Below are 22506 nucleotides of genomic sequence, written 5' to 3' on the forward strand. Positions count from 1 at the left end.
AGCAGCAAAATACATATCTTAGAAAAGGAGATCGAACCAAATATGGAATAATACACACAAAAAAAAAGAGAAAACAGAAACTCCTTTATGTTGATCTACGACTACTTATGTTTTGGGGATTAAAGCATGCCATGTAAATAAATGGGAGCTCTAGATCAATTATGAAGTCATAAATACACCAACTAAAGCAAGGAAAAATACAACAATGGGCTTTGAATGCAAATGCTAAATAACACACTTGTCAACTGTTTTCTGCATCAAGAGCCTCACTTATGACAACCATTGTTTTGCGGAAATACTAAGCGCACTCTACTCATTTGCATATTGGAGATAACCAGAAATATTTCCAAGTTTGTGAATAATTCCAACTTTGAGTAGGAGACCACAGTCCACATGTCGTACAGCAACGAGGCTCCACACAACCTACAATAGGTGGGTAACCAGAAAACACAATACCCACACATTGGGTGTGTCATGTCCCCAAATTTGAATGTAATAATTTAATTGAATTAATTAATTAACTGGTCCCAGAATTTATATAATATAATAAAAGGACCATTAATAAGTTACTTTAATTAATTAATATGGACCCAAGTTATTATTTGTCTTTGTGGTTCCGATTGATTTAATATATCTCGAACCTATTTTTATTTTAGTTTTCGTTGGTAAGTTTTGTCGTCGGCTATCTTTGTACACCCTCGGAAAGGTTTTCCCCAACGGGCATTTAAGCACGGCTTGTATGTAGTTGTAGATATGCAATTTGGATTATTTCTTTGTACTGCGAATTCCTATTGGGATTCTCTATTGTTCACCATTTCGAAAATGGAAGGCCTTCCCTACTTGGTTATTTCCAGTTTCGGTGGGATTCAACCCTCACCCTATTCTGTCGCATGTAATATTTCACTCAGATCTGGCAAATCAGAGCACCATCTTTTGGCAAATCTAATTAAAGGTTATGTGTGTTCTAATCTCTATTTTTGAGTCTATATGCGAAATATCATTATTAATTGGTGCAAGCGTGTATCTAGCTGGTCTTTGGTTTCCTATAAGGTGTTTGTGTTTAATATATTGCATTTTGCATTGCGAACGGCATTGCCAAACTTCTTTGTTTTCCTCCTTGCTGTAATTACATTTACTTCATCATACAACCTCCTCCTGTATCACCGTGCGAACGGACAACCTCAACACACCACCATCTTTCCTTACCTCCCTTTCGGCCTCCAGTTTGTCCATAACGTACAACTGTTTTTCCCACCATACAACCTCATTATCTCCATCCCGCACAATTGCACCTCCACCTCCACCGTATGGCCACCTCTTCCCTTGTCACCGTATGACCCTTCAATCCACTACCTTACGGTCACCCATAGTAACGAGAATCACCCAAAAATCGCCTGAATCGGCAATTCTGCGACCAGATTCATGCTGGGCGCCTTTTTTTTGCATCGTATATCGGTATCGCCGATTTCTAGGCCATGAATCGCCTAAATAGCCGATTCAGGCGATTCATGTAAAAATCGCCAAAATCGCCTGTAAAAATCGGGTATGAATCGCCCGCAGCATGTAAAAAGGGAAGTTGAAATTTTAAAAAAAATCGCTTGTTTTTTTCACTTTGTTTTTGACCTATTCTCTTTGTTATAACCCTAAAGGGCCTTCTATTTGTTAAGCATGAGTAGAAGAGAGGAAAAGTGAGAGAAAAGAAGAGAAAAAAAAAGCCATAGGTTTCCAACCGGCAAGAAGGAAGAGCACCAAAGAGATCAGCAGGTCATTTGGGGAGCCCATCAATTGCTTTGGGAGCATTAAGGAGCCAATATCAACACTCCTCAACTCATTTGCAAGAGGTAAGTGCTTATTTTTTTCTTGCATGTTAGTGTATTATGCATTTTTTGTTAAATTTTTAGTGTATTATGCGTTTTTTGTTAAATTTCTATAGTTTTCAAGAATTTTAGTCTAAATCTTGAATGTTCTTTATTTTTACTAAGTTGCAAGCTAGGGTTTGTTGTTTTCTAATTTTTATTAGCTTCAAACTTTGATATTTTACATAAAAAAATTTATTGCAGCAGCATTTGCTCTCGTTTTTCGCAAATTCCAATGGGTAAAAAAGATGAATGTTGGAAATATAATGAAGAGTTTCCTGGAAGAACCAAATATCAAACAAAATGCATGTTTTGTAAAGAAAAAATAACTTTCGGGGGTATTTATAGATTGAAATTCCACATTGCTGTTATACCTGGACACGATGTTACAGTTTGCACTCACCAAACTCCTGAGGCAAAACGCACTTGCTTAATGGCATTAGAAAAAATTGAAAAAGACAAAGCAAATAGGAAAATGCAATTGAAGGGTTAAGGGGTATTGGCTCCCATGTTCCCGCATCTGCAGCCGCATCCACATCTGCATCTGCATCAGCTTCCGCATCCGTAGGTTGTGTTGGAGAGGGTTCTTCTAGGCCTTCTTTTTATCCTAGTTCTTCTGCTCGTGCTAGTGCTAGTGCTAGTGCTAGTGCTAGTGCTAGTCGGTCACATACTGAGACACCTATTGCAGCCTAGAGTGCGGAAAAACAAAATGGATAGTTACTTTGTGCCCCGCACTACTCCTGGTTCCCAACCCACGCTTGAGGGCATGGGTTTGAACAAGGAGATTCACGATGCTGCTAGAAAGGAGATATGCAAATTTTGGTACTTTTGCAACATTCCATTTATTGCAGCCAGGTAATTGATTCTTTTTTCTTTGTTTTCTTTAAAGTTAAAATTAAAAGTAAAAGTAAAACTTTAATTATATCTACTTGTTTTATAATTTGAGTCTTTGACATCTAAACTTTTATTTGTGACAGGGCTCCTTATTGGCAGAATATGATAGATGCGGTTGCTACTTGTGATCTAGGGTTTAAAGCCCCAACTGAGGCTGAGTTGAGCGGATACCTCCTGGATGAGATGGTAGAGGACATGAGAGTTGACCTCAAGGAGAACCGAAAGGCATGGATTGCAAAGGGTTGCACCATCATGACTAATGGTTGGACTGATAGGAGGAATAGAACACTCCTCAATTTTCTTGTATCCTGTGGAGGTGATTGTTCATTCTACTTTCTTACATACATAATTGTAAATTTTGATTTGTTGAATGCTAATTCGTTAATGATCCATTTAATATTATAATTCGTTGTTTTGTTCCTTGTAGGATATACCATGTTCATAAAATCCATTGATGCTTCCGCACATCTGAAAAATGCCACATATTTATGTGAGGCTATTGAGGAAGTTATAACAGAGGTGGGGGAACAAAATGTGATCCAGGTGGTGACGGATAATGCAGCAAATTATGTTGCAGGAGGTAAACTTTTAACTTTTCAAGTTTTGAAAATAAATTTATTTGAATTTTGAAATTTGAGTTTCTAATTGACTTAAAATTGTTGTAGGTAAACTTTTGATGGAGAGGCACCCCACCATATTTTGGTCCCCTTCTGCGGCACACTACATTGACCTCATGTTGGAGGAAATTGGCAAACTTGAGTTTGTCAAGTCATGTGTGGAAAGGGCAAAAAACGTATGCAAATTCATTTATAATCATGCATTTGTCCTTAACACAATGAGGAAGTACACAAAAGGCAAGGAGTTAGCTCGCCCAGGTATCACGAGGTTTGCCTCGAATTTCATCACCTTGCAGTCCTTGTTGACATCAAGGGATGGATTGAGGAGCATGTTTGTTGAGCAGGAGTGGATTTGCTCTTCCTATGCTACGACCACTGTAGGGTTAGATGTGGCGGATTGCATATTTGATGAGGATGGTTTTTGGAAACCCGCTAGAGAAATCCTTAAGGTAAATTTATTGCAATTTAACATTTAGTATTTTGCTTTTACTTTAAGTTATATTATTTTATATTTAAGTTTTGACTCAAATTTTTTGTTTTACTTTATATGTAGGTCACTAAGCCCCTTGTAGCTTTGCTACGAACTGCTGATGGGGAGAAGCCCTCTATGGGCTACATTTATGAGGGCATGGATAGGGCCAAGGAGGCCATCAGAGCCCAATATGCAGGAGTGCAGGAGAGGTATGGCCCTATTTGGGACATCATCGATAGGAGATGGCAGAATCAGCTCCATCGACCCATCCACGCAGCAGCTTACTATCTGAATCCGGCATTTCGTTTCCGTCCTGAGTTCAAGGCGGATGCAGAGGTTCTCACTGGCTTATACACAGTGATTCAGAGATTGAGTAGCGATGAAAATAGCGCTGCTGCGATTGTTGAGCTAGACCAGTTCAACAATAAGGAGGGGCCACTTTTCTCTGGCAGGATGGCCATAAATGCTCAGACAACACTACAGCTAGGTAAAAATTAAATAATATATTCAATGTTCATGAATCTAGATTCTAAACTTAAAGTTGATTATATAATGCATTAATTTTAGAGTTGCAATTTGTAAATGAGACTAATTGTTTTTGTTTTTTCCTTATTTCAAATAGATGGTGGCAAATGTTTGGGGCCACAACCCCAAACTTTCAAAAAATTGCCATCTGCATTCTGAGTCAGCCGAGCAGCGCTTCTAGATGTGAGCGCAGTTGGTCCATGTTCGAGCACATCCACTCGAAGAGGAGAAACAGGTTGACAGTGCAGAGGTTGAATGATCTTGTCTTTGTTCATTACAACCTTCGTCTTAGGATCAGACAGATTTTGGGCGCTGACTCCTCTCCGATCATTCTGGAGGAGATTGATCCAGAATCAGAGTGGATCACAGAGACCGTGGACCCAGTCTTCACTGAGGAAGACCGCGCGTGGGTTGACCAGGTGGATGTAGAGGCTGAGGCTGTGGCCAGGGCAAAGGAGGCAGCTAGAGCACGTTCAGGCATTGGTAGACGCACACGCGCACGCACAGACGCAGGCCCTAGCGATGTTATTTGTGAGCCCATTGCCCATGTAGGGGACATGGCTCAGCGGTCCTCTAGGACCTACCTTACACGCCTTTCTCATAGGCAAACTGGATACTCAGAGTCTGAGGTTGAGGCTGCAGCAGAGCTAGAGGATGATGATGAGGATGATGAGGCTTGAGCTGGAGCCTTGTTTTTATATTTTGTTTACACTATATAGATATTGATAGTGATACTGAATCATTGATAGACATATGTTTCAAACTTTCATGGATCTTCATCTTAGATTTATACATACATTTATGATTTGATGTCTTATAGATCTTCATGATTTCATCTTACCGATTCTATGATTTGAATCATTATGATCATTTGATTTTTATTTACTTCAGCTAGCATACAATTTACATTTTAGTACATAATGATAACATAGTTACGTATGTGATAGATTTTATGTTTCATGTTTATGTATGTTAGATTCTATTTGATGATGTTATAGTGTTTTTAAGTTATATTCAATAAAGGGTGCATGAAATAAGTCTTAAATTGTTAAAATCTTTACATTTAAAGGGTTTTTTCAAATTTGCCGATTGATCGTCGATTCACCGGCGATTCACCCCCGATTCACGATTCGATTCGACCGTGCCAATTCCAATTCACATTACTTTGCGGTCACCCAAAGACCACCGTACGGTCACTTGTTCCTGAACCGCATGGCTTCTCACTGCGTGCTCCTTGTCGTACAACCTCCTTGTGCTCAAACACTACAATACGACCTCACTCCATTGTGCATTGACACCCAGAGGACTACCTAAAGCATAGTATAGGGCTTCATAAGGAAACTCTAGAACGGAACATTATAGTGGTATCAGAGTAGAAGCCATTCAAGAGCATCTCCGAAACCATTCGAGATATCTCTGAAACTTTCACTAACCTGAAGCACTGGCCACCCGAAGCACTAAGGGAGAACTACCTGAAGCACTGCACACCCGAAGCACTAAGGGATACTATTTGGAGCACACAACCAGACTACCTGAAGCACACGACAAGACTACCTAAAGCATAGTATGGGGCTTCATAAGGAAACTTTAGAACAGAACATTACAATGGTATCAAAGCAGAAACCGTTCGGGAGTATCTCTGAAACTGTTCAGGAAATCTCCCAAACTTTCAGGAACATTACCGAAACCATTTGGAATATTACAGTGGTATCAAAGCCAGTGATCTTGCCAGCCTGCTGGGATGATTGAGAGATTTTGGTACTTGGATCACACTGTGGCCACAACATCGATGGAGAGTGGTGGTTGAAGGCACTACAAAGGATTGGCAAAGAGCTCAGTGAGGATGTTGATCTTCCATTTTAGGTGAACAAATTACATTCAAGATTTATACAGAGAATCCTCTTGCCGATGAAGGAGGCCTTAAGTCAACCCACGCTTTTGAGACACCATAACAAGGATAAAAGATTGGCAATTGCAGCATGTCTCAGTGAGGCCTTGAGAATTTCGGCTCCTAAAGCACCATATGATGATAACACCGTGATAGAGATAACACCGTGATAGTTGACAACTTTCAGAGTCTTAATGACTTCATTACTAATCCTTTTGGTAGGAGATCTACAATATTGGAGAATTGTGCAAATGTCAAAGTAAATAACCTTCTCTTAGATCTCGAATTGCAAAATTTGGTCCATGATATATTTTATCACTTCTTGGTCACCATCCAGGAAGATGCTAAGATTTCAGTGGCTATGGAGAGTCTTATGATTTCGTACATTGAAGAGATGGATGAAATATCTCAACCCATCACATCTATGTTATGGGTTGTTCATAATCTAGAATGTATTCCCTCTATAGCAGCATACAGATTGGTCAGTAATGTTTTCAAGTATTGTGAAGAAAAACTAATATCTCATTTGCACAAGTGGGAGAAAATGATTGACAACGATAAGGGTGATGCTTTACGTGAGGAGAATGAAGGCATGATTACAAGGCCGCTCCAGGAGGATTTGCTAAATATTTCTACTACACCAACATGGGGATAACATCAAAAAAATGAAGAAGTTGCTTGCATGGATCTTGTGAAGACATGGAAGGATCAAGTTGTGTCCATCACCGAAGTTGTGCCTGAGGCTGTGCCTATCACAGAGGTGTTTGTTGTCGAGGTTGTGTATCTGTCACCGAAGCAATGTCCATCATCATGGTCTTGCCCATCAGTGAGGTTGTATGTCCATCACCGTCCTTGTGTCTGTCACCATCGTGTCCATCACCGCCATGTTTGTCACCGATGTTGAGTTCATGTTTGTCACCAGTGTCGAGTCTGTATCCATCATCAAGTTCGTGTCCCTCACCGTCATCGTGTCTGTCACCATTGTGCTTGTCACTGACACCAAATTTGTGTCCATCATCGTTGTGTCCATCACCGTCACCGACGTCAAGTTTGTGTCTGTCACTGTCGTCGTATCTGTCACTGTCGTGTTCGTCACCGACTCACCGTTGTGTTTGTCACCGCCATGTTCGTCACCATTGTGTCTGTCACTGTCGTGTCCATCACCATCATGTCTATCACCAACACCAAGTTTGTGTCCGTCGCTGTCGTCGTATCTGTCACCGTCGTGTACGTCAATGTTGTGTTTGTCACCGTCATGTTCGTCACCGTTGTGTCTATCACTAATGCTGAGTTTGTGTCCGTCACCAATGCCAAGTTCATGTTCGTCACCGACACTAAGCCCATGTGCATCGTCAAGTTCGTGTTCATCACCGTCGTGTCTATCACCGTCGTGTTCATCGTCGTTGTGTCTATCAACATCGTGTCCATCACCATCATGTTCGTCACCGATGCCAAGTTCATGTCCGACACCGTCGTGTCCATCACCGACTTCGAGTCTGTGTCCATCATCAAGTTTGTATCTATCACCTTCGTGTCCGTGACCAACGCCGAATCTATCACCGTCATGTCCGCTACCAACACCGAGATTGTGTCTGTCGAGTTAGTTTTTGTCACTGTCATTGTGTCCATTGTTGTCACTGTCACCATATCCGTCATCGTCATTATATCCGTTGTCATCACCGCCACATTGTCCGTTGCCATGTCCAACACTGCTATCGTCATCATATATGTCATCTTCATTTTTTCCGTTGTTGTCACCACAGCCATTTCTATTGCCAAGTCCATCATCATGTTTGTCACCGTCATTGCGTCTGTCAACAATGTCAAGTTTGTATCCATCGTCAAGTGTGTATTGGTCGTCGTAGTTGTGTCCATTGACGACGTCATGGTTGTCTCCATCATCATGGTGTGTTTGTCATTGTGGCTACATTGGTTGCAATAGCTATGTTTGTTGCCATTGCGACATTGCTCGTTGTCAAGGCTCTATCCATCATCGAGGCTTCAACCGGGGTTTTGTGTCCCATTGAGGTTTTATCTGCAGCTAAAATTTTATTTGTTGTCGTGGTACTCTCTGTTGATGTTTTTTCTGCCAAGGTTCCCTTTACTAAGGTACTCTTTGTTGAGGCTCCCATCATCGCGGCACCCTTCACTAAAACTCCTGTCATTGAGGTACTCACAGTCGAGGCCCCCTTCGTCGACATTCTCACCACTAAAGCTCTCTTCGTCAAGGTTTCATCTATAAAAAATATAATAGTGGTCGTTGTGATTGTGGCAGTGGCTAAGTTTGTGCCAACATCAGCATCTATATGCATGACCATACCTAAAGAGATTTTTGAACATAACGACATGAAAGATTTCATCAATTTGTGTCATTAGGATCCTGGTGAAGGATACGACAATAATAATATCAACGTGGTGCAACGAAAGTTTGATAGCAATGTGGTGTTACGGAGGATTGACATCATTTCACTTGTCTTGCATGCGCATTTGATTTGGGACCCGGAAGCTGTTGGTGTTTCATTTGATGATGGATTGTTCGAGGGCAAGCAATTTTGGGCAGCGAGGATTTGTCACGTCCCCGAATTTGAATGTAATAATTTAATTTAATTAATTAATTAACTAGTCCCATAATTTAAATAATATAATAAAAGAACCTTTAATTAGTTATTTTAATTAATTAATATGGGCCCGAATATTATTTGTATTTGTGGTTCCAATTGATTTAATATATCTCGAACCTATTTTTATTTTTACTTCCCTTTGCAAGTTTTGCCGTCAGCTATCTTTGTACACCCTCGGAAAGGTTTTACCCGACGAATATTTAAGGATGGCTTGTATGTAGTTGTAGGAATGCAATTTGGATTATTTCTTTGTATTGCGAATTCTTGTTGGGATTCTCTGTTGTTCACCATTTCGAAAGTGGAAGGCCTTCCCTACTTGGCTATTTCCAATTTCAGTGGGATTCAACCCTCACCTTATTCCGTCACCTATAATACTTTGCTCGGATCTCGCAAATCAGAGCACCATCTTTTGGCAAACCTAATTGAAGGTAATGTGTGTTCTAATCTCTATTTTTGCGTCTATATGCAAAATATCATTATTAATTGGTGCAAGTGTGTATCTAGCTGGTCTTTGGGATCCTATAAGGTGTTTGTGTTTAATATATTGCATTTTGCATTGCGAACAGCATTGCCAAACTTCTTTGTTTTCCTCCTTGTTGTAATTACCTTTACTTCAACATACAACCTCCTTCTATATCACCATACGGATGTACAGCCTCAACACACCATCTTTCCGTACCTCCCTTTCGGCCTCCAGTTTCTCCATACTGTACGACTGTCCTTCCCATCATATCGCCTCATTATCCATCCTGCACAATTGCCCCTCCACCTCCACCGTACAACCCTTCAATCCACTACCATACGATCACCCAAAGACCACCGTATGGTCACTTGTTCCTGCACCACACAGCTTCTCACTACCTACTCCTTGTCGTACAGCCTCCTTGTGCTCCAACATTGCAGTACAGCCTCACTCCATTGTGCATCGCCGCCTAGAGGACTACCTAAAGCATAGTACGGGGCTTCATAAGGAAACTCTAGAACAGAACATTACAGTGGTATTAGAGTAGAAACTATTCGGGAGCATCTTTGAAACTGTTCGGGAAATCTCTGAAACTTTCACTGACCTAAAGTACTAGCCACCCGAAGAACTAACAGAAGCGCTGACCCGAAGCACTGACCTAAAGCACTAACATGAAGCACTAAGGGAGAGCTATGTGAAGCATTGACCTGAAGCACTAGCCACCGGAAGCACTAAGGAATACTATTTGGAGCACACAACTAGACTACTTGAAGCACATGACAAGACAACCTAAAGCATAGTATGGGGCTTCATAAGGAAACTCTACAACAGAACATTACAGTGGTATCAAAGCAGAAACCGTTCAGAAGCATCTCCGAAAACATTCGGGAAATCTCCAAAACTTTCGGGAACATTGCCGAAACTGTTCGGAACATTACAAGGTGCCAAAGACTACATTAGAAGATGTATTTGAAAGCGCATCATAATACCCTTGTGTTTCAGCTAGAAGACCAAATAACATCAATCAACCTTCGCATGTTGAACATGTTGGTGATCCATGTACAATGGGAACCGAGTACTTTCAAATACTGGGCACATTGAAAATGACTTCCTTAACATTGTCACTATTTTGATAGAAATATAATTGCACTCGATATTTTGGAATATGCAACAAAGAAGGTAAGTCAAATCATAGATATTTGAAAGTCATTTTGCGGGTACCACAACGATTGGAGGTACAATGATTTTATTTTATTTTGTTATGAACTTGTTTTATATAATTATTCATTTATTTCCTTATAGGTAGATATAAGTGGAATAATAGCTATTTGATATTGTGACACTTAAGAATATTTGAAGTGATATTTTATAATTAATATAAAATATTATGTATGGAAAGATTGATTCAAAGGCTATAGTATCATAATATGAGATTTGATTGACATGACCATGTTTTTTACAAACTTTATAATGTTGGTATGTAAGATGATGATCTCCATTTGATCTTTGACCAACATGACTGAGATTAAGGATTCCCCAAATATTAGAATAATGCAAAAGATATAAATGAGAGGAAGTATTGATATTAGTATAAAGAGGATGATGAATCAAGAAGTATAAAAGATTGCATCAAAGATGTTTATGTACATGTAAGTATTTTCCTTGAGTATTACATTCACTTAATTATTGCAGTCAGCCTCTTATTTGTAATTCTATACATACTATAAGAATTATTTTCCTTGATCTTTTCCTCTGAGAATGTTATTGAAGTAAAAAGAGGGCGATTGAGATTCAAAGGGAAATTGACATTTCATTAGAGGCAACCTTGAAAGAGAGGAAGCAAATAGAGGAAACATGTATTCTGAAGAGTAAAATATATACGATCTCCTTAAAACCAAGGTAAACTCTACTACATATCAAAGTTAAAGGTGAGAAATATTCTACAAGGAAACTACAAAGACCCTCTTAAAATTGGAAAATTAGATAGAATCAAGCAACTGTATAGAAAGAACTTTACATACTCACACCAAGGAGATGATGATATGAGGAATAATAGCAATGATGGATCATGCATGGAAGCAGAACTTCAATACATTCCTCTAGATACAAATTGCATAGAACGAAATCATCGTTCATGAGAACTAAGTATCACTAACAATGTTGATGGAACGAGTGGGAATTTTACATTGTGGGGGGGAATAATAACCGATGTTTCATTCCCATTGGTTGACAAATGTTTATACAGAAACATCATCTTATTTAAGTATGGAGCTTCATTGGAGCAACTTGTATCAAGAACATTAATGTGCAGATAAGTATTTATTATCCTTGAGTATTATATTTACTTGCTTATTGTGGTCTCTCTCTTATTTGTAATTCTACACATACTATAAGAGTTATTTGTCTTGATATTTTCCTTTGTATCTAAAGTTGATCTTGCAGGAAAAAAAGAATGACACATTAGGCAACTTATGACAATAGCTTAAAAGAAGTTATGATCAGGCTGGATAAAGTGAGGCTCTTGAAGCAAATATCTTTGATGATTGAGATTATGAGTAACCTTCTACATTAAGAGGGAGCATGACACTTCTTTGAAGGCAACGCATGAGCTTAGAAGATTAATACTCAGAGGGAGTCTAGAAATACATGTGTGTGACTGCATGATTTTGATGGGCCTACTCTTGAGTGCATCATGAAGAAGTATTGACTTATCACTAGAAAATCAGAAAATTAACATCAAATTCAGAGTGAGTGTGATCCTTGGGGAAGAGAGCATCTAAGGGAGTAACTACTGGACTTGACTTCCCAGGATCATTGTATAGAGGGAGAATTTTGAGGTGCAATCCTTTGTGAATGATATCTTCTCCATGAGGAGAAGTTCTAAGTGAAATTCCTTGTAATGCATTCTTCTCTGTGAGAGAGATTGAGGTGAAAGCCTTTGTAGCACCCTCTAACTTGGTTCGTGGTGGTAACTATTTAGCATATGATATGGAATGAAAGGCGACGTTTCATTGACATATACAAACAAAAGGTAACCATTGTAAGATGATGATCTAATAAATGGTAGACCTGTTATCATGACAGACTTCATTAAGTTGTTGTCCCAGAGTGTTGGAAGTTATGGTAACGAACAAACAGAAGGTAACCATTGTAAGCTGACAATCTTATATTGGTAGACCTATTATCATGACAGACTTCATTAAGTTGTTGTCCCAGAGTGCTAGAAGTTATGATAACAAGCAAACAAAAGGTAACCATTGCAAGGTGACAATCTTATAAATGGTAGACCTATTATCATGACAGACTTCATTGAGTTGTTTTCCTAGAGTGTTGTAAGTCATGATTACTAACATATCATGATCCAACTTCATTAAGTTGTTGTCCCAAAGTGCTGGAGATCATGATACTTGTCATGATAAAGACCATGACACTGTGATTTCTTGTTATTTGATAGACTATATTAAATTGTTGGCCCGGGGTGCTGGAAATCAAATAACTCATATCCTTCTAGGATATAACATATTCTTTTGGTACACATCAAGGATTTGATGCTAGTGCACATACCAAAAGAATACGTATGATGAATATTATATGATTAATATTTCTTGTTCAATCATACTTCAGATTATATTGAAATATAACGTGCTGGAAATCAGATAACTCATATCCTTCTAGGATATAACATATTCTTTTGGTAGGCATCAAGGATTTGATGCCAGTGCACATACCAAAAGAATACGTATGATGAATATCATATGATTAATATTTCTTGTTGAATCATACTTTAGATTATATTGAAATATAACATGCTGGAAATCAGATAACTCATATCCTTCTAGGATATAACATATTCTTTTGGTAGGCATCAAGGATTTGATGCCAGTGCACATACCAAAAGAATACGTATGATGAATATCATATGATTAATATTTCTTGTTGAATCATACTTCAGATTATATTGAAATATAACATCTACGTTGATGGATTTATATTTATATCCTTAAATGTGTCACTCCAAAAATATCATATAGAGATGATATTTCTCCATATTCTTGAGACATAATGTGTTCTATAAATCCTCCCTAGCGAACAAGGAGTGTTAAACTTGTAGCTTTAGTTGGATTAATTTGATCTAAGATACATTTTTGTTATTGGTAAATCATCATTTACTATATATACTTATTCATGTAATAATTATATATATATATATATATATATTATACGAATTATTATTATTAAATATATTAATTAAAGGATGATTAAACCTTAGAAACATGTCTCCTCTCATATTTATATGAGATTCAAATCTGCATTTGGTACACATCAATTACATTTGGTAATGTTAATACATTTGCAAAAAAATGATCCATGTTACTTAACAAATTCCTCAGCAAATTTTGGCAAGAATTATTCAAACTAGCAAGGAATTCACTCAATCCAAGCACCAATTATTATTACGATAATATATAGTTTCTATTATCTCTATTTAGTATCTAATGGTTATCTATTGTAATCTTCTATAAATATTAGAATGTTTCTAATTTTTGGTTTTTTGTTTCTAGAATAGAATGTTTCTCGTCCAGTCTCTTGTATAAATCGATCTCTTGATCACTGTTAATAACAAGCAAATATTTTCCAATTACTTTGTAATAGTTATCACCCACAAACCAATGGTCAAATTGAGATAGTGAATAAGTGGACAGAAGGATATCTAAGAAATTATGTCACGAGACATCAAACTGCTTGGATCATGTGGTTACACTTAGGAGAGTATTGTTATAATACAACACATTATATGTCCATAGGGATGAGTCCCTTCAAAGCATTATATGGATATGAAGCCACCACATTCAAAGGCATAATCATCCCAAAAAGCAGGGTACCCAACACACAAGAATTCATTCAAAGAAACATTGCTATTATGAAAGAATTAAAGGACAATTTGCATATTGCACAAAATCAACAAAAACTCTATGTAGATAAGAATAGAGTAGAACGATCATTCCAGGAAGGGGATCTAGTATACTTGCAACTACAGCCCTATAAACAATCATCTATTAAGAAGAATGGAATAGAGAAACTCAAACCTCAATTCTATGGACCATGTAAAGTAATCAAAAGAGTTGGAGAAGTAGCCTATGAGTTAGAATTACTTAGTAATAGTCGAATTCACAATGTATTCCATGCATCCCGACTCAGAAAGGTTTTGGGCCTACAGATAGCACCTTGTGCAGAACTCCCCTCACTTAATGACGAGGGACAACTCATCTTGGAACCTGAAGCAATTCTTGATACTAGATAAATGGCACTAAGGAATAGCATTGTGAGAGAATTCTCAATCAAATGGAAGGGATTGCCAGCAGAGGATGCCACTTGGGGAAAAGAAGAAAGCCTCAAATTGCTTGGGGACAAGCAAAATTGAGACGAAGGGACTGTGATTACCCGTAATAAGTTATGAATGTAATTTCCTACATAATATATTCATATTTTATAATAATAATGATAAATGAGGAAATAAGAAAATAATATGTATATTTGAAACATGTGTAATATAAAAAAAAAACAAATAATAAATTAATCTAGGCACAATAACATTACACAAACAACTAAATCTATTTCAAAATATATTATCAAAATTAAATTGCAAACTATGAACTCCCAATATGGTCGCCTAACCTTAATCAAATTAGATTGAAACTGTAAACTCTTGATATGAGTTAATGGTCGCCAATTCAAGGGATGCAATTTGGTCAAACCAATATATATATATATATATATATATATATAGATTCCCCAGGCATTATTAACACACATGGCATTGAATCCAAACAAATAGTATTATTATTCAATGTCCCTATAGTGGGAACACACAAGCTCAAGTAAGGAGTCAATCAACAACAAATATCATAGAGTACGTGGGTAACAAACAATAGAAAGCGTATAGCCAGAGTCTCTAGAAACAGACAGAAGAGATCCAGACGAATAGTTATCATTGGAAGGCATCACAGATAAACCACATCAAATAAGACATCGTGCAAAGTGAATGGGAATAGGTAAAGAGTGTCGCATTGCCCATATACAACAAGTGCAGTTAGAGTCACAACAGTCGATGGACACATCAGTTCAACATCGCACAGACAGAGCATAAAAAATATAGACTCCCCTGGCATTATTAACACACATGGCATTGAATCCAAACAAATAGTATCATTATTCAACATCCCTACACTAGGAACACACAAGCTCAAGTAAGGAGTCAATCAACGACAAATATCATAGCGTACGTAGGTACCTTAGTTGCCGATTTGTGACAAGAATCCGATTCGGGCACGGAATCGGATCTGTGGATTCGGGGATTTTTTTTTTCCCAATTATGATTTGTGCATATATATATATATATATATATATATATATATATATATATATATATATACACATATACTAAAAAATAAGAGAAATATACATAATTCTAAAACTAAATCATTTCATAGTATGCATCTATGAATCTAGTATACTTGATCAATGACATTGATAATTAATCTATTTTCATGATTATAAAGAAAATCAACACATTCATGATTATAGATAGTAAATGAACTTGCATTGTGATTTAGAGGGTCGTTTTTTGGGTTTAGGGCCTTTAGAAAAAAATATATTAAAAAATGAGGTTGGGCCCACTTCTTTGCAAATTTTTTTGGCCCTAAACTAACGATAGTTGCAAGTTCCAGCACTTATCCTTCAAAGCCAGTACCAAGGACATTACACTATAATGTACAAAACTATGGCATAAAGTTTGGCAAAGGTATGTCCAATCATAATGGTCCTATAGTTCCCCCAATTAGAGGTCGGCCCACCCTTGTGGATCGAGTGGATAATATGGTGAGACCAAGATAGCAGAAAGCTAGTACAAACTACTCTATTGAGGAGATCGGCACAATAGGAACCAAGAACAAAATCCCCAACTTGGAGAACTCCGCCTAGAACCCTTCCTCATCAACCGCCTTGCTACAACTCATGGCTCTAATGGCCTTGTCAATGGTGAATATGGTAAAGATGTGGCAGTGGATGAGGGAGCTGAGGGAGCTTAAGTCCAGGTCGAGGAAAGTGGAGTGAAGGGCAAACAGTGTACATGAAAAGTGTTTCAAGGAGGCCCAAAGGGAGGAACTAAGGGAACTGCACTACTCAAAGTAAAAGGGATGCTTCTTCCAACAAAGGAAGCTATGGTAGGAGAGCCTGACCTGGGGCAAGGAGGGATCCTGATCGATGAAGGTGGAGCAAATAAGACACTAGAAGGACTTGCAATCGTCATCAAACCAATGGTTCTAGGGACAGAAGTTGGGGCAAGAGGGACAAGCCACGAGGGGGACGAAGAAATACGAGAAAGAGAGGACAGCAAACTCTTGAATCACCGTGGAGATGAGGTCAAACATGGTGGAAGCACAAGACAGGTCCTTTAGGGGAGCGGCTCGAAGAGCGCACTATGAGGTGGTCGTTAAAGAGGTCATAATCGGCATCCACAAAAAAAAGGCAGTGCGGGTAGGCGAGGGCAACGCAAAGGAGCAGGGAGGGAGGACAGGGGTGGGAGATGGATGACGAGAGGGGCACGAAAGGTGAGGCTAAGTAGGGAGTGGTCAACTAATGGAAGGTGGGAGACAAAAAAATCAGCTAACAAGGGGAATAAGGAAGGTGAAAGCAAGGTCGTAGTCAATGACACTAGCGCCACCACAATGGGACCGGTAGGTAAATAATTCAGATCGGAGGAAGCAGGGGAACCCATTACAAACCACAAGAGCAGTAGACTCAGATGAAGGAGTTGTCTACCATACCATATCAAGGGACCATCGATGTCATCCGAGGATCGTTGTAAACTAATTGTATCACTATCTAACTTAGAAGTGCAGTGGGAGTCAGTCTGTCGATCATGAAAAGGAGCCCGAAGATCTCTAGTACGGACGTTGAAGTCCCCTGAAATAAACAAGTTCCCCACAGTAGAGAATCTGTCAATCCAATCATAAAGGTCACCAAATGGGTTACCTTTGAGGCTGTGAACCGCATGTGGAGAAGTAGCTAGTGGGAAATAACAAACAACAATGAAGAGATCTTTGTCTAGTCTGCCTCAAAGATCTCGTGAATCTAGTAGCTAGCGGGAAATAACAAATAGCAATGAAGAGACCCACATGAATCTAGCAAGATCGTCAAAATGCATAACAATCGTCGTGCTAACAAGGTGGTCGCAGATGAGGAAGGCAACCCCACTCAGGTCCCTGCCACCTCCAAAAAAACTTGACCTCATCCCAATAAACAAAAAGCCACTGCTACCCAGGAATATTGGGAAGGGGACGGGTCAGGCTCTCATGCATCTCAATAACAAGAATAACATCCACAATGCCAATGACATCCATAAAAAGATTAAGTAATGACCAAAGAGTATCATTACCGTTCCAACAGTGGACGATCAAGGAGTCACTAGACATTCCCATCCCGTCCTCACCCAGTGAGCATCATTTGCCCTGGGGGGGCAACCTAGATTCCCAACCAGGTAGAGGACAATCTCTAATGACCGCCTTAAGGTTGCAGATATTTGCCCATTTATCCTCAAGGCAGGTTGCAGCAATTAAAGTTCAGCTATGCTTAAGCTCAGTAACCTGTGACTTGGTGAGACCCTCATTGAGGTAGATTTTAGCTAGTACAGGAAAGAGCTTTCTACAAGCCCTTAGAACTTGTAGCCTGTCTGATGTATTGAGAAATCTGATAAAAAGTGTGGAGTCATACCCTATTCATGCTCTATCAATGATAATCTCAAAGAGCTCTTGCTGGTCACGAAGGAAGGTGGAAGGCATACACCTTATCAGCTAGGTTAGTGGTGGAAGATGGGAGACCACAACTTTCAGATTAAGTTCCCCAACTCTTTGTGCCCATTCGTCCAAAAGCTTGGACTAAACAAGCTCCTCAACACCCACCAAAGGAAGTTATTGCAGTTGTTGTTTCTCATTACTGCAGACTTCTACCCATGTTTTTAACTATGTCTCTGTGTTTCTTTTCAGCGCATTCTGGCAGCTAAGGAGCTCATCTTGCATCTCTTTAGTGTCTTTAATCTCTGTAGCCTGAATAGAACTCTCATCAAGATGTTGTTTAATGTTTGACGCCTCATCATTAATGGTGAAAATCTGAAGTTCGAGTGTTGTGTATTTACATGTGAGAAAGAAGAGATTCCTTGAGGATTTAATTCTCCTCCTCCAATGCAGATAATCTGTCTGAGAAATCCATATGAGAAGTTCTTCTATGGTATGCTAATTTCAGTTTGCGCATGTCCTCCATACACCGGAAATCGACACAACAGTGATCAATGAACTGTCAACTGAGAACAGTTTGTTGAAACTATTCAACCTCTGAGAAACTCACATTGAAAACGAGTGCAGGGAAGATGACAGGTCACAGGGAAGAATCAAACCTCAGTGGCAATCACAGGCTGAGAATTCCCACAGCAGTAGTAGCACAAAACGCTGCAAAGCCCAACACAGAAGCCTAAACATCAGGAAGCCTGACACAACCCAAACAAAGCTCATTACAGAGAAAAGTGAGCAGGAACAACAAGAAGCTAGAAACCAAACCAAGGGCAAGAAACCAAACAAAGTGCAAGAAACACCCCTACACACTCCTACACGCAATTGCAACCAGAGACAAGGCATATGGAAATAGCCAGGTGGACATTTCCGTCATCAGGAAGCATAGTCGTGCAGGGTTTCAAACGCGAGCAAAAACACCAGCACACAACTCCAAACCGCGAGAAGCTAAAAGAAAGGAAGCCTAGTCGCTGGAGAAAAAACACAGGTGCAAAATCTCACACATCCACATGCGTAACACGAGTAAAAAGCACTTGACAATCTCCAACCCTAGCGTTGCACGTAACAGGAGAAACCAGCCCTCGACTTGCAAACAAACACCACCAAACTGCAACACCAGCGCTCTCCTACAGGAAGCCATGATCACAACCATAGCTAGAGACATTCGCGCAAAAATTTTCATCTATAGGAGTCATCCCATCATCAGGAAAAATCATTTTGGAACAATAGTAGAAAACGGATATGAAATGTTTAGCAATTTGCCTCAAAGAGATCTTCAGCGCTTTGATTTTGGCTACAGAGTGTCATTCTGAGGATGATAAAAGTATGGAACAACACCACTGGCCTAATTGATTACCAAGAAGAAATTAGATAGGAGAAAAAAGGCATAAATGAAGCAAAACAACAAATGGATGAAAAAATGGGAGGTTAACATATGCGAATGTACAGAAATCAATGAAGAAACAAAAAAGTTGTGGGGAATAAATTCAGGAATATCATATGGTCAAGACTCAAAACAACATGCATGCAAAAAAGATGTAACCCCATGGGAGATCATGTGGAAAAAGCATGCATAGTAGCAAAAAATAATCATAGCCCAACTTAGGACTAGTTCTCATCATTTGAGGCGTGAACAGGTAGATGGTTGATAACTAAGGACGAATGGGAAGAAAGGATATGACTATTTTGCAATAGAGGCGTGGTAGAGACAGAGAAACATTTTATCATGGAGTGCCCAGCATACAATGATATCTGTTCCAGATATGTCAATATATTAGAAGTAGGCAGTTTATGTACCCTGTTTGAAGAAGCACAGCGAGACAGAAAAGCAAACCTTGTGATCAAAATGCATAATCGAAGAAGAGTATTCTTAGGATGTGTGCTACCTAGGGGATCCCATAGGCTAATCTGGCATCGTGGACATTATTAACATCTTTCATTCATTCATATCATATCAACTTTTTCTGTCATAAAATCAAAGGCCAGAAAAAAGTTAGTGAATTGGTACTTTCCCATTTATCTTTTAGGCAACCCCATGATGTAAGTACTTGGAAGAAAAGAAAAGGTCGTTCCCAATAAGATTTCAAAAGAAGAAGAAAAATGATAGTTCTTATAAATATTTCAGATTTTTCGGTAGGTCAAAAGAAAAATAAATATGATCCACGCAAAAGGTGAGTGGATGGCCATATGATAACAACAAGCAGATCACCAAATTTTAGCAAAAAGTAGATGACCATGGACCAGTGGCACCCAGTGAGAAGATGGCCATAATCCAACTAAACTGTCACAGTCCACCTCGTTATTACTCTAATTTTACATATTAGTGCCTGATATCAGCTGTAACTATTACTGTGCAATTCAAAATTTGATATATACATGAATTATTTGATATGTAGCAGATAGAATTCCTGACATAGGTTACCTGATATATATTACTAAAGTTTCTGTGCAAACTAGAAGCATTTAACTACTTCTTGTTATGTGTGATATGCAGGAAGCTCTTCCTCAGCAAGGTTGTGACCTGAGGCTGACTATCATCTGAAAGAATATGACAAATCAGGAAAAGACAAAGTGAAAAAAAAAGTCTCCAGCACATACCCCATATAATTGTTTCGCCATTTGCAGCATGGAAGATTCTATTATGAATGACTAATATGCAATGATTGTGTCAATATCATTTTGTGTCTCAACATCGAGTGTTGGTTCTAGAATACAATTTCTAGATAGATATTGCAATCTGTTTGCATTTAACAGGGCCATAACAACCTTCAGTTACATTTTTTGGTTGTGAAGCATACAAGGGTTTTAGATGTAGTTTAACTTTGTTTGATTAAAAATCCTATGATGAAGGCTCAGAATGAATAAATCAAGAGGATTGGAATAGAGTAAACAGGAAAACAAACATTGTTTTACTTTACGAATTTCCAGGAGAATTTGTTGAGATTCTTTATAGGCTTAGATCGTGTAAATTGTTGGCAGTATCCATGAAGAGAAAAGGTTAGGAAGATATAATTATATCATTTCTTCGTGCCTTAACCACTTAGTGTGATAATTAAGTGGTGGTGGTGTTGTTGTCCTCACCCAAGTTCAAACCTCCATTGGGCCATTGCAATCACAGACTTGTGCCTTTGCTGGTCCAACGTGCTTGCAGCTTTGGGCATCAGCTTTATAATGAGGGATGAGTTCTCACATTTGTGGGCTCACTGGTTCATCACTCTATGTCCAATGCATTTCACATGGACCCAAAGGGCATGTCATACCATAATCATCAGTCACATTGAAAAGTTTACCATGCACTTATTTTTAAACAAAAATAATTAGACTCGAGAAGTGAAAGAACGTTTGAACCAATACTAAGCTCCAGGGTCATTCTTTGATGAATTGAGTGTCAGGTTTCTTTGATTTTACAAAATAGGTTATGAACTACTACCAGAATTGGGTGTTATAAAGTGATCCACCTGGCATTAAAAACACAGAAAGTCCGGATCCTGCAGTGCAAGACTTTTATGCTCCATCTGAGATCTGTCCTGTGACCTGAACATGCAGTAAGAAGATGTGAATAGGGAGAAACATACCATATGAAACAGCATAGATTTGCTCCCTTGTATATGGAAAAAAAAATCCTCCATGGACACAGTAAAGATATGAATCTCGTTAGTGCAGTCCCAGTAAGGGGATCTAGTGCTATAATGAGTGTTGTACAGTAATCCACCATGCATTTAGAGCACCGGTAAGTCCGGGTTCTAAAATGCAGCTCCTCCCTCAAGGGGCATGTTTAAGGAAAATTGCATTAAGGTAAAGTCGCTACTGTATTTGGGTGATATAAGTGATTAACCCAGCATTTAGACCATGGAGAAGTCTAGGTCCTGCAGTGCAACACCACCATCAAAGGAGTTTGTTCAAGGAAGATTCCTAATGAGATTTTTGAAATGGAAAAAATATACAACCGGATGGCATTTAAAAGGCTGTGAATGTTTGATAAATCTGCTTATTTTTACAAGTCCATGGTTAAAACCAAACTAAGTCCATGTCACCCTACAAGAAGAGAGACAACATAATCAACCCTAGTAAGGCAGCCAGGCTTAGCTCCCTATGATATAGAAGCCTACACTAGTTGTGCCACACTCAATATGGCGGCGCACAATCTCATTCCAAATGCGTGTCCCTTACTTCAACGGAATGCCTGTGCGTCCCAATCATCCTACCATGTTACCCCACACAAGGTGCCCACAGTACCAACCTTGTACCATATAACATATGATAAATTAAACCTCGTTAGTCCTGTTTTTGGAAATAATTACAGCATTTTTACGAAGCGCCCTCTCCC

The 22506-nt window shown here is 38.8% G+C and overlaps 2 protein-coding genes across 3 annotated transcripts in view; one reads left to right on the forward strand and one right to left on the reverse strand.

Moving 5' to 3' along the window:
* Positions 1 to 22506, reverse strand: part of LOC149529133 (protein virilizer homolog) — a 168328-nt gene that overhangs the window by 145214 nt on the left and 608 nt on the right. The gene's annotated exons all lie outside the window — the stretch shown is intronic.
* On the forward strand, positions 2558 to 4337 carry LOC149529136 (uncharacterized). Its single transcript, XM_089811137.1, has 4 exons — positions 2558 to 2711; positions 2834 to 2975; positions 3595 to 3816; positions 3921 to 4337. The coding sequence occupies exons 1-4, from the start codon at positions 2566 to 2568 to the stop codon at positions 4335 to 4337; spliced, it is 927 nt and encodes a 308-aa protein (XP_089667263.1). The 5' UTR covers positions 2558 to 2565.

This window comes from Cupressus sempervirens, chromosome 11 (genome assembly GCF_028749045.1).
Source record: "Cupressus sempervirens isolate cs-2001-9-10 chromosome 11, ASM2874904v1, whole genome shotgun sequence".
Classification (NCBI taxonomy): domain Eukaryota; kingdom Viridiplantae; phylum Streptophyta; class Pinopsida; order Cupressales; family Cupressaceae; genus Cupressus; species Cupressus sempervirens.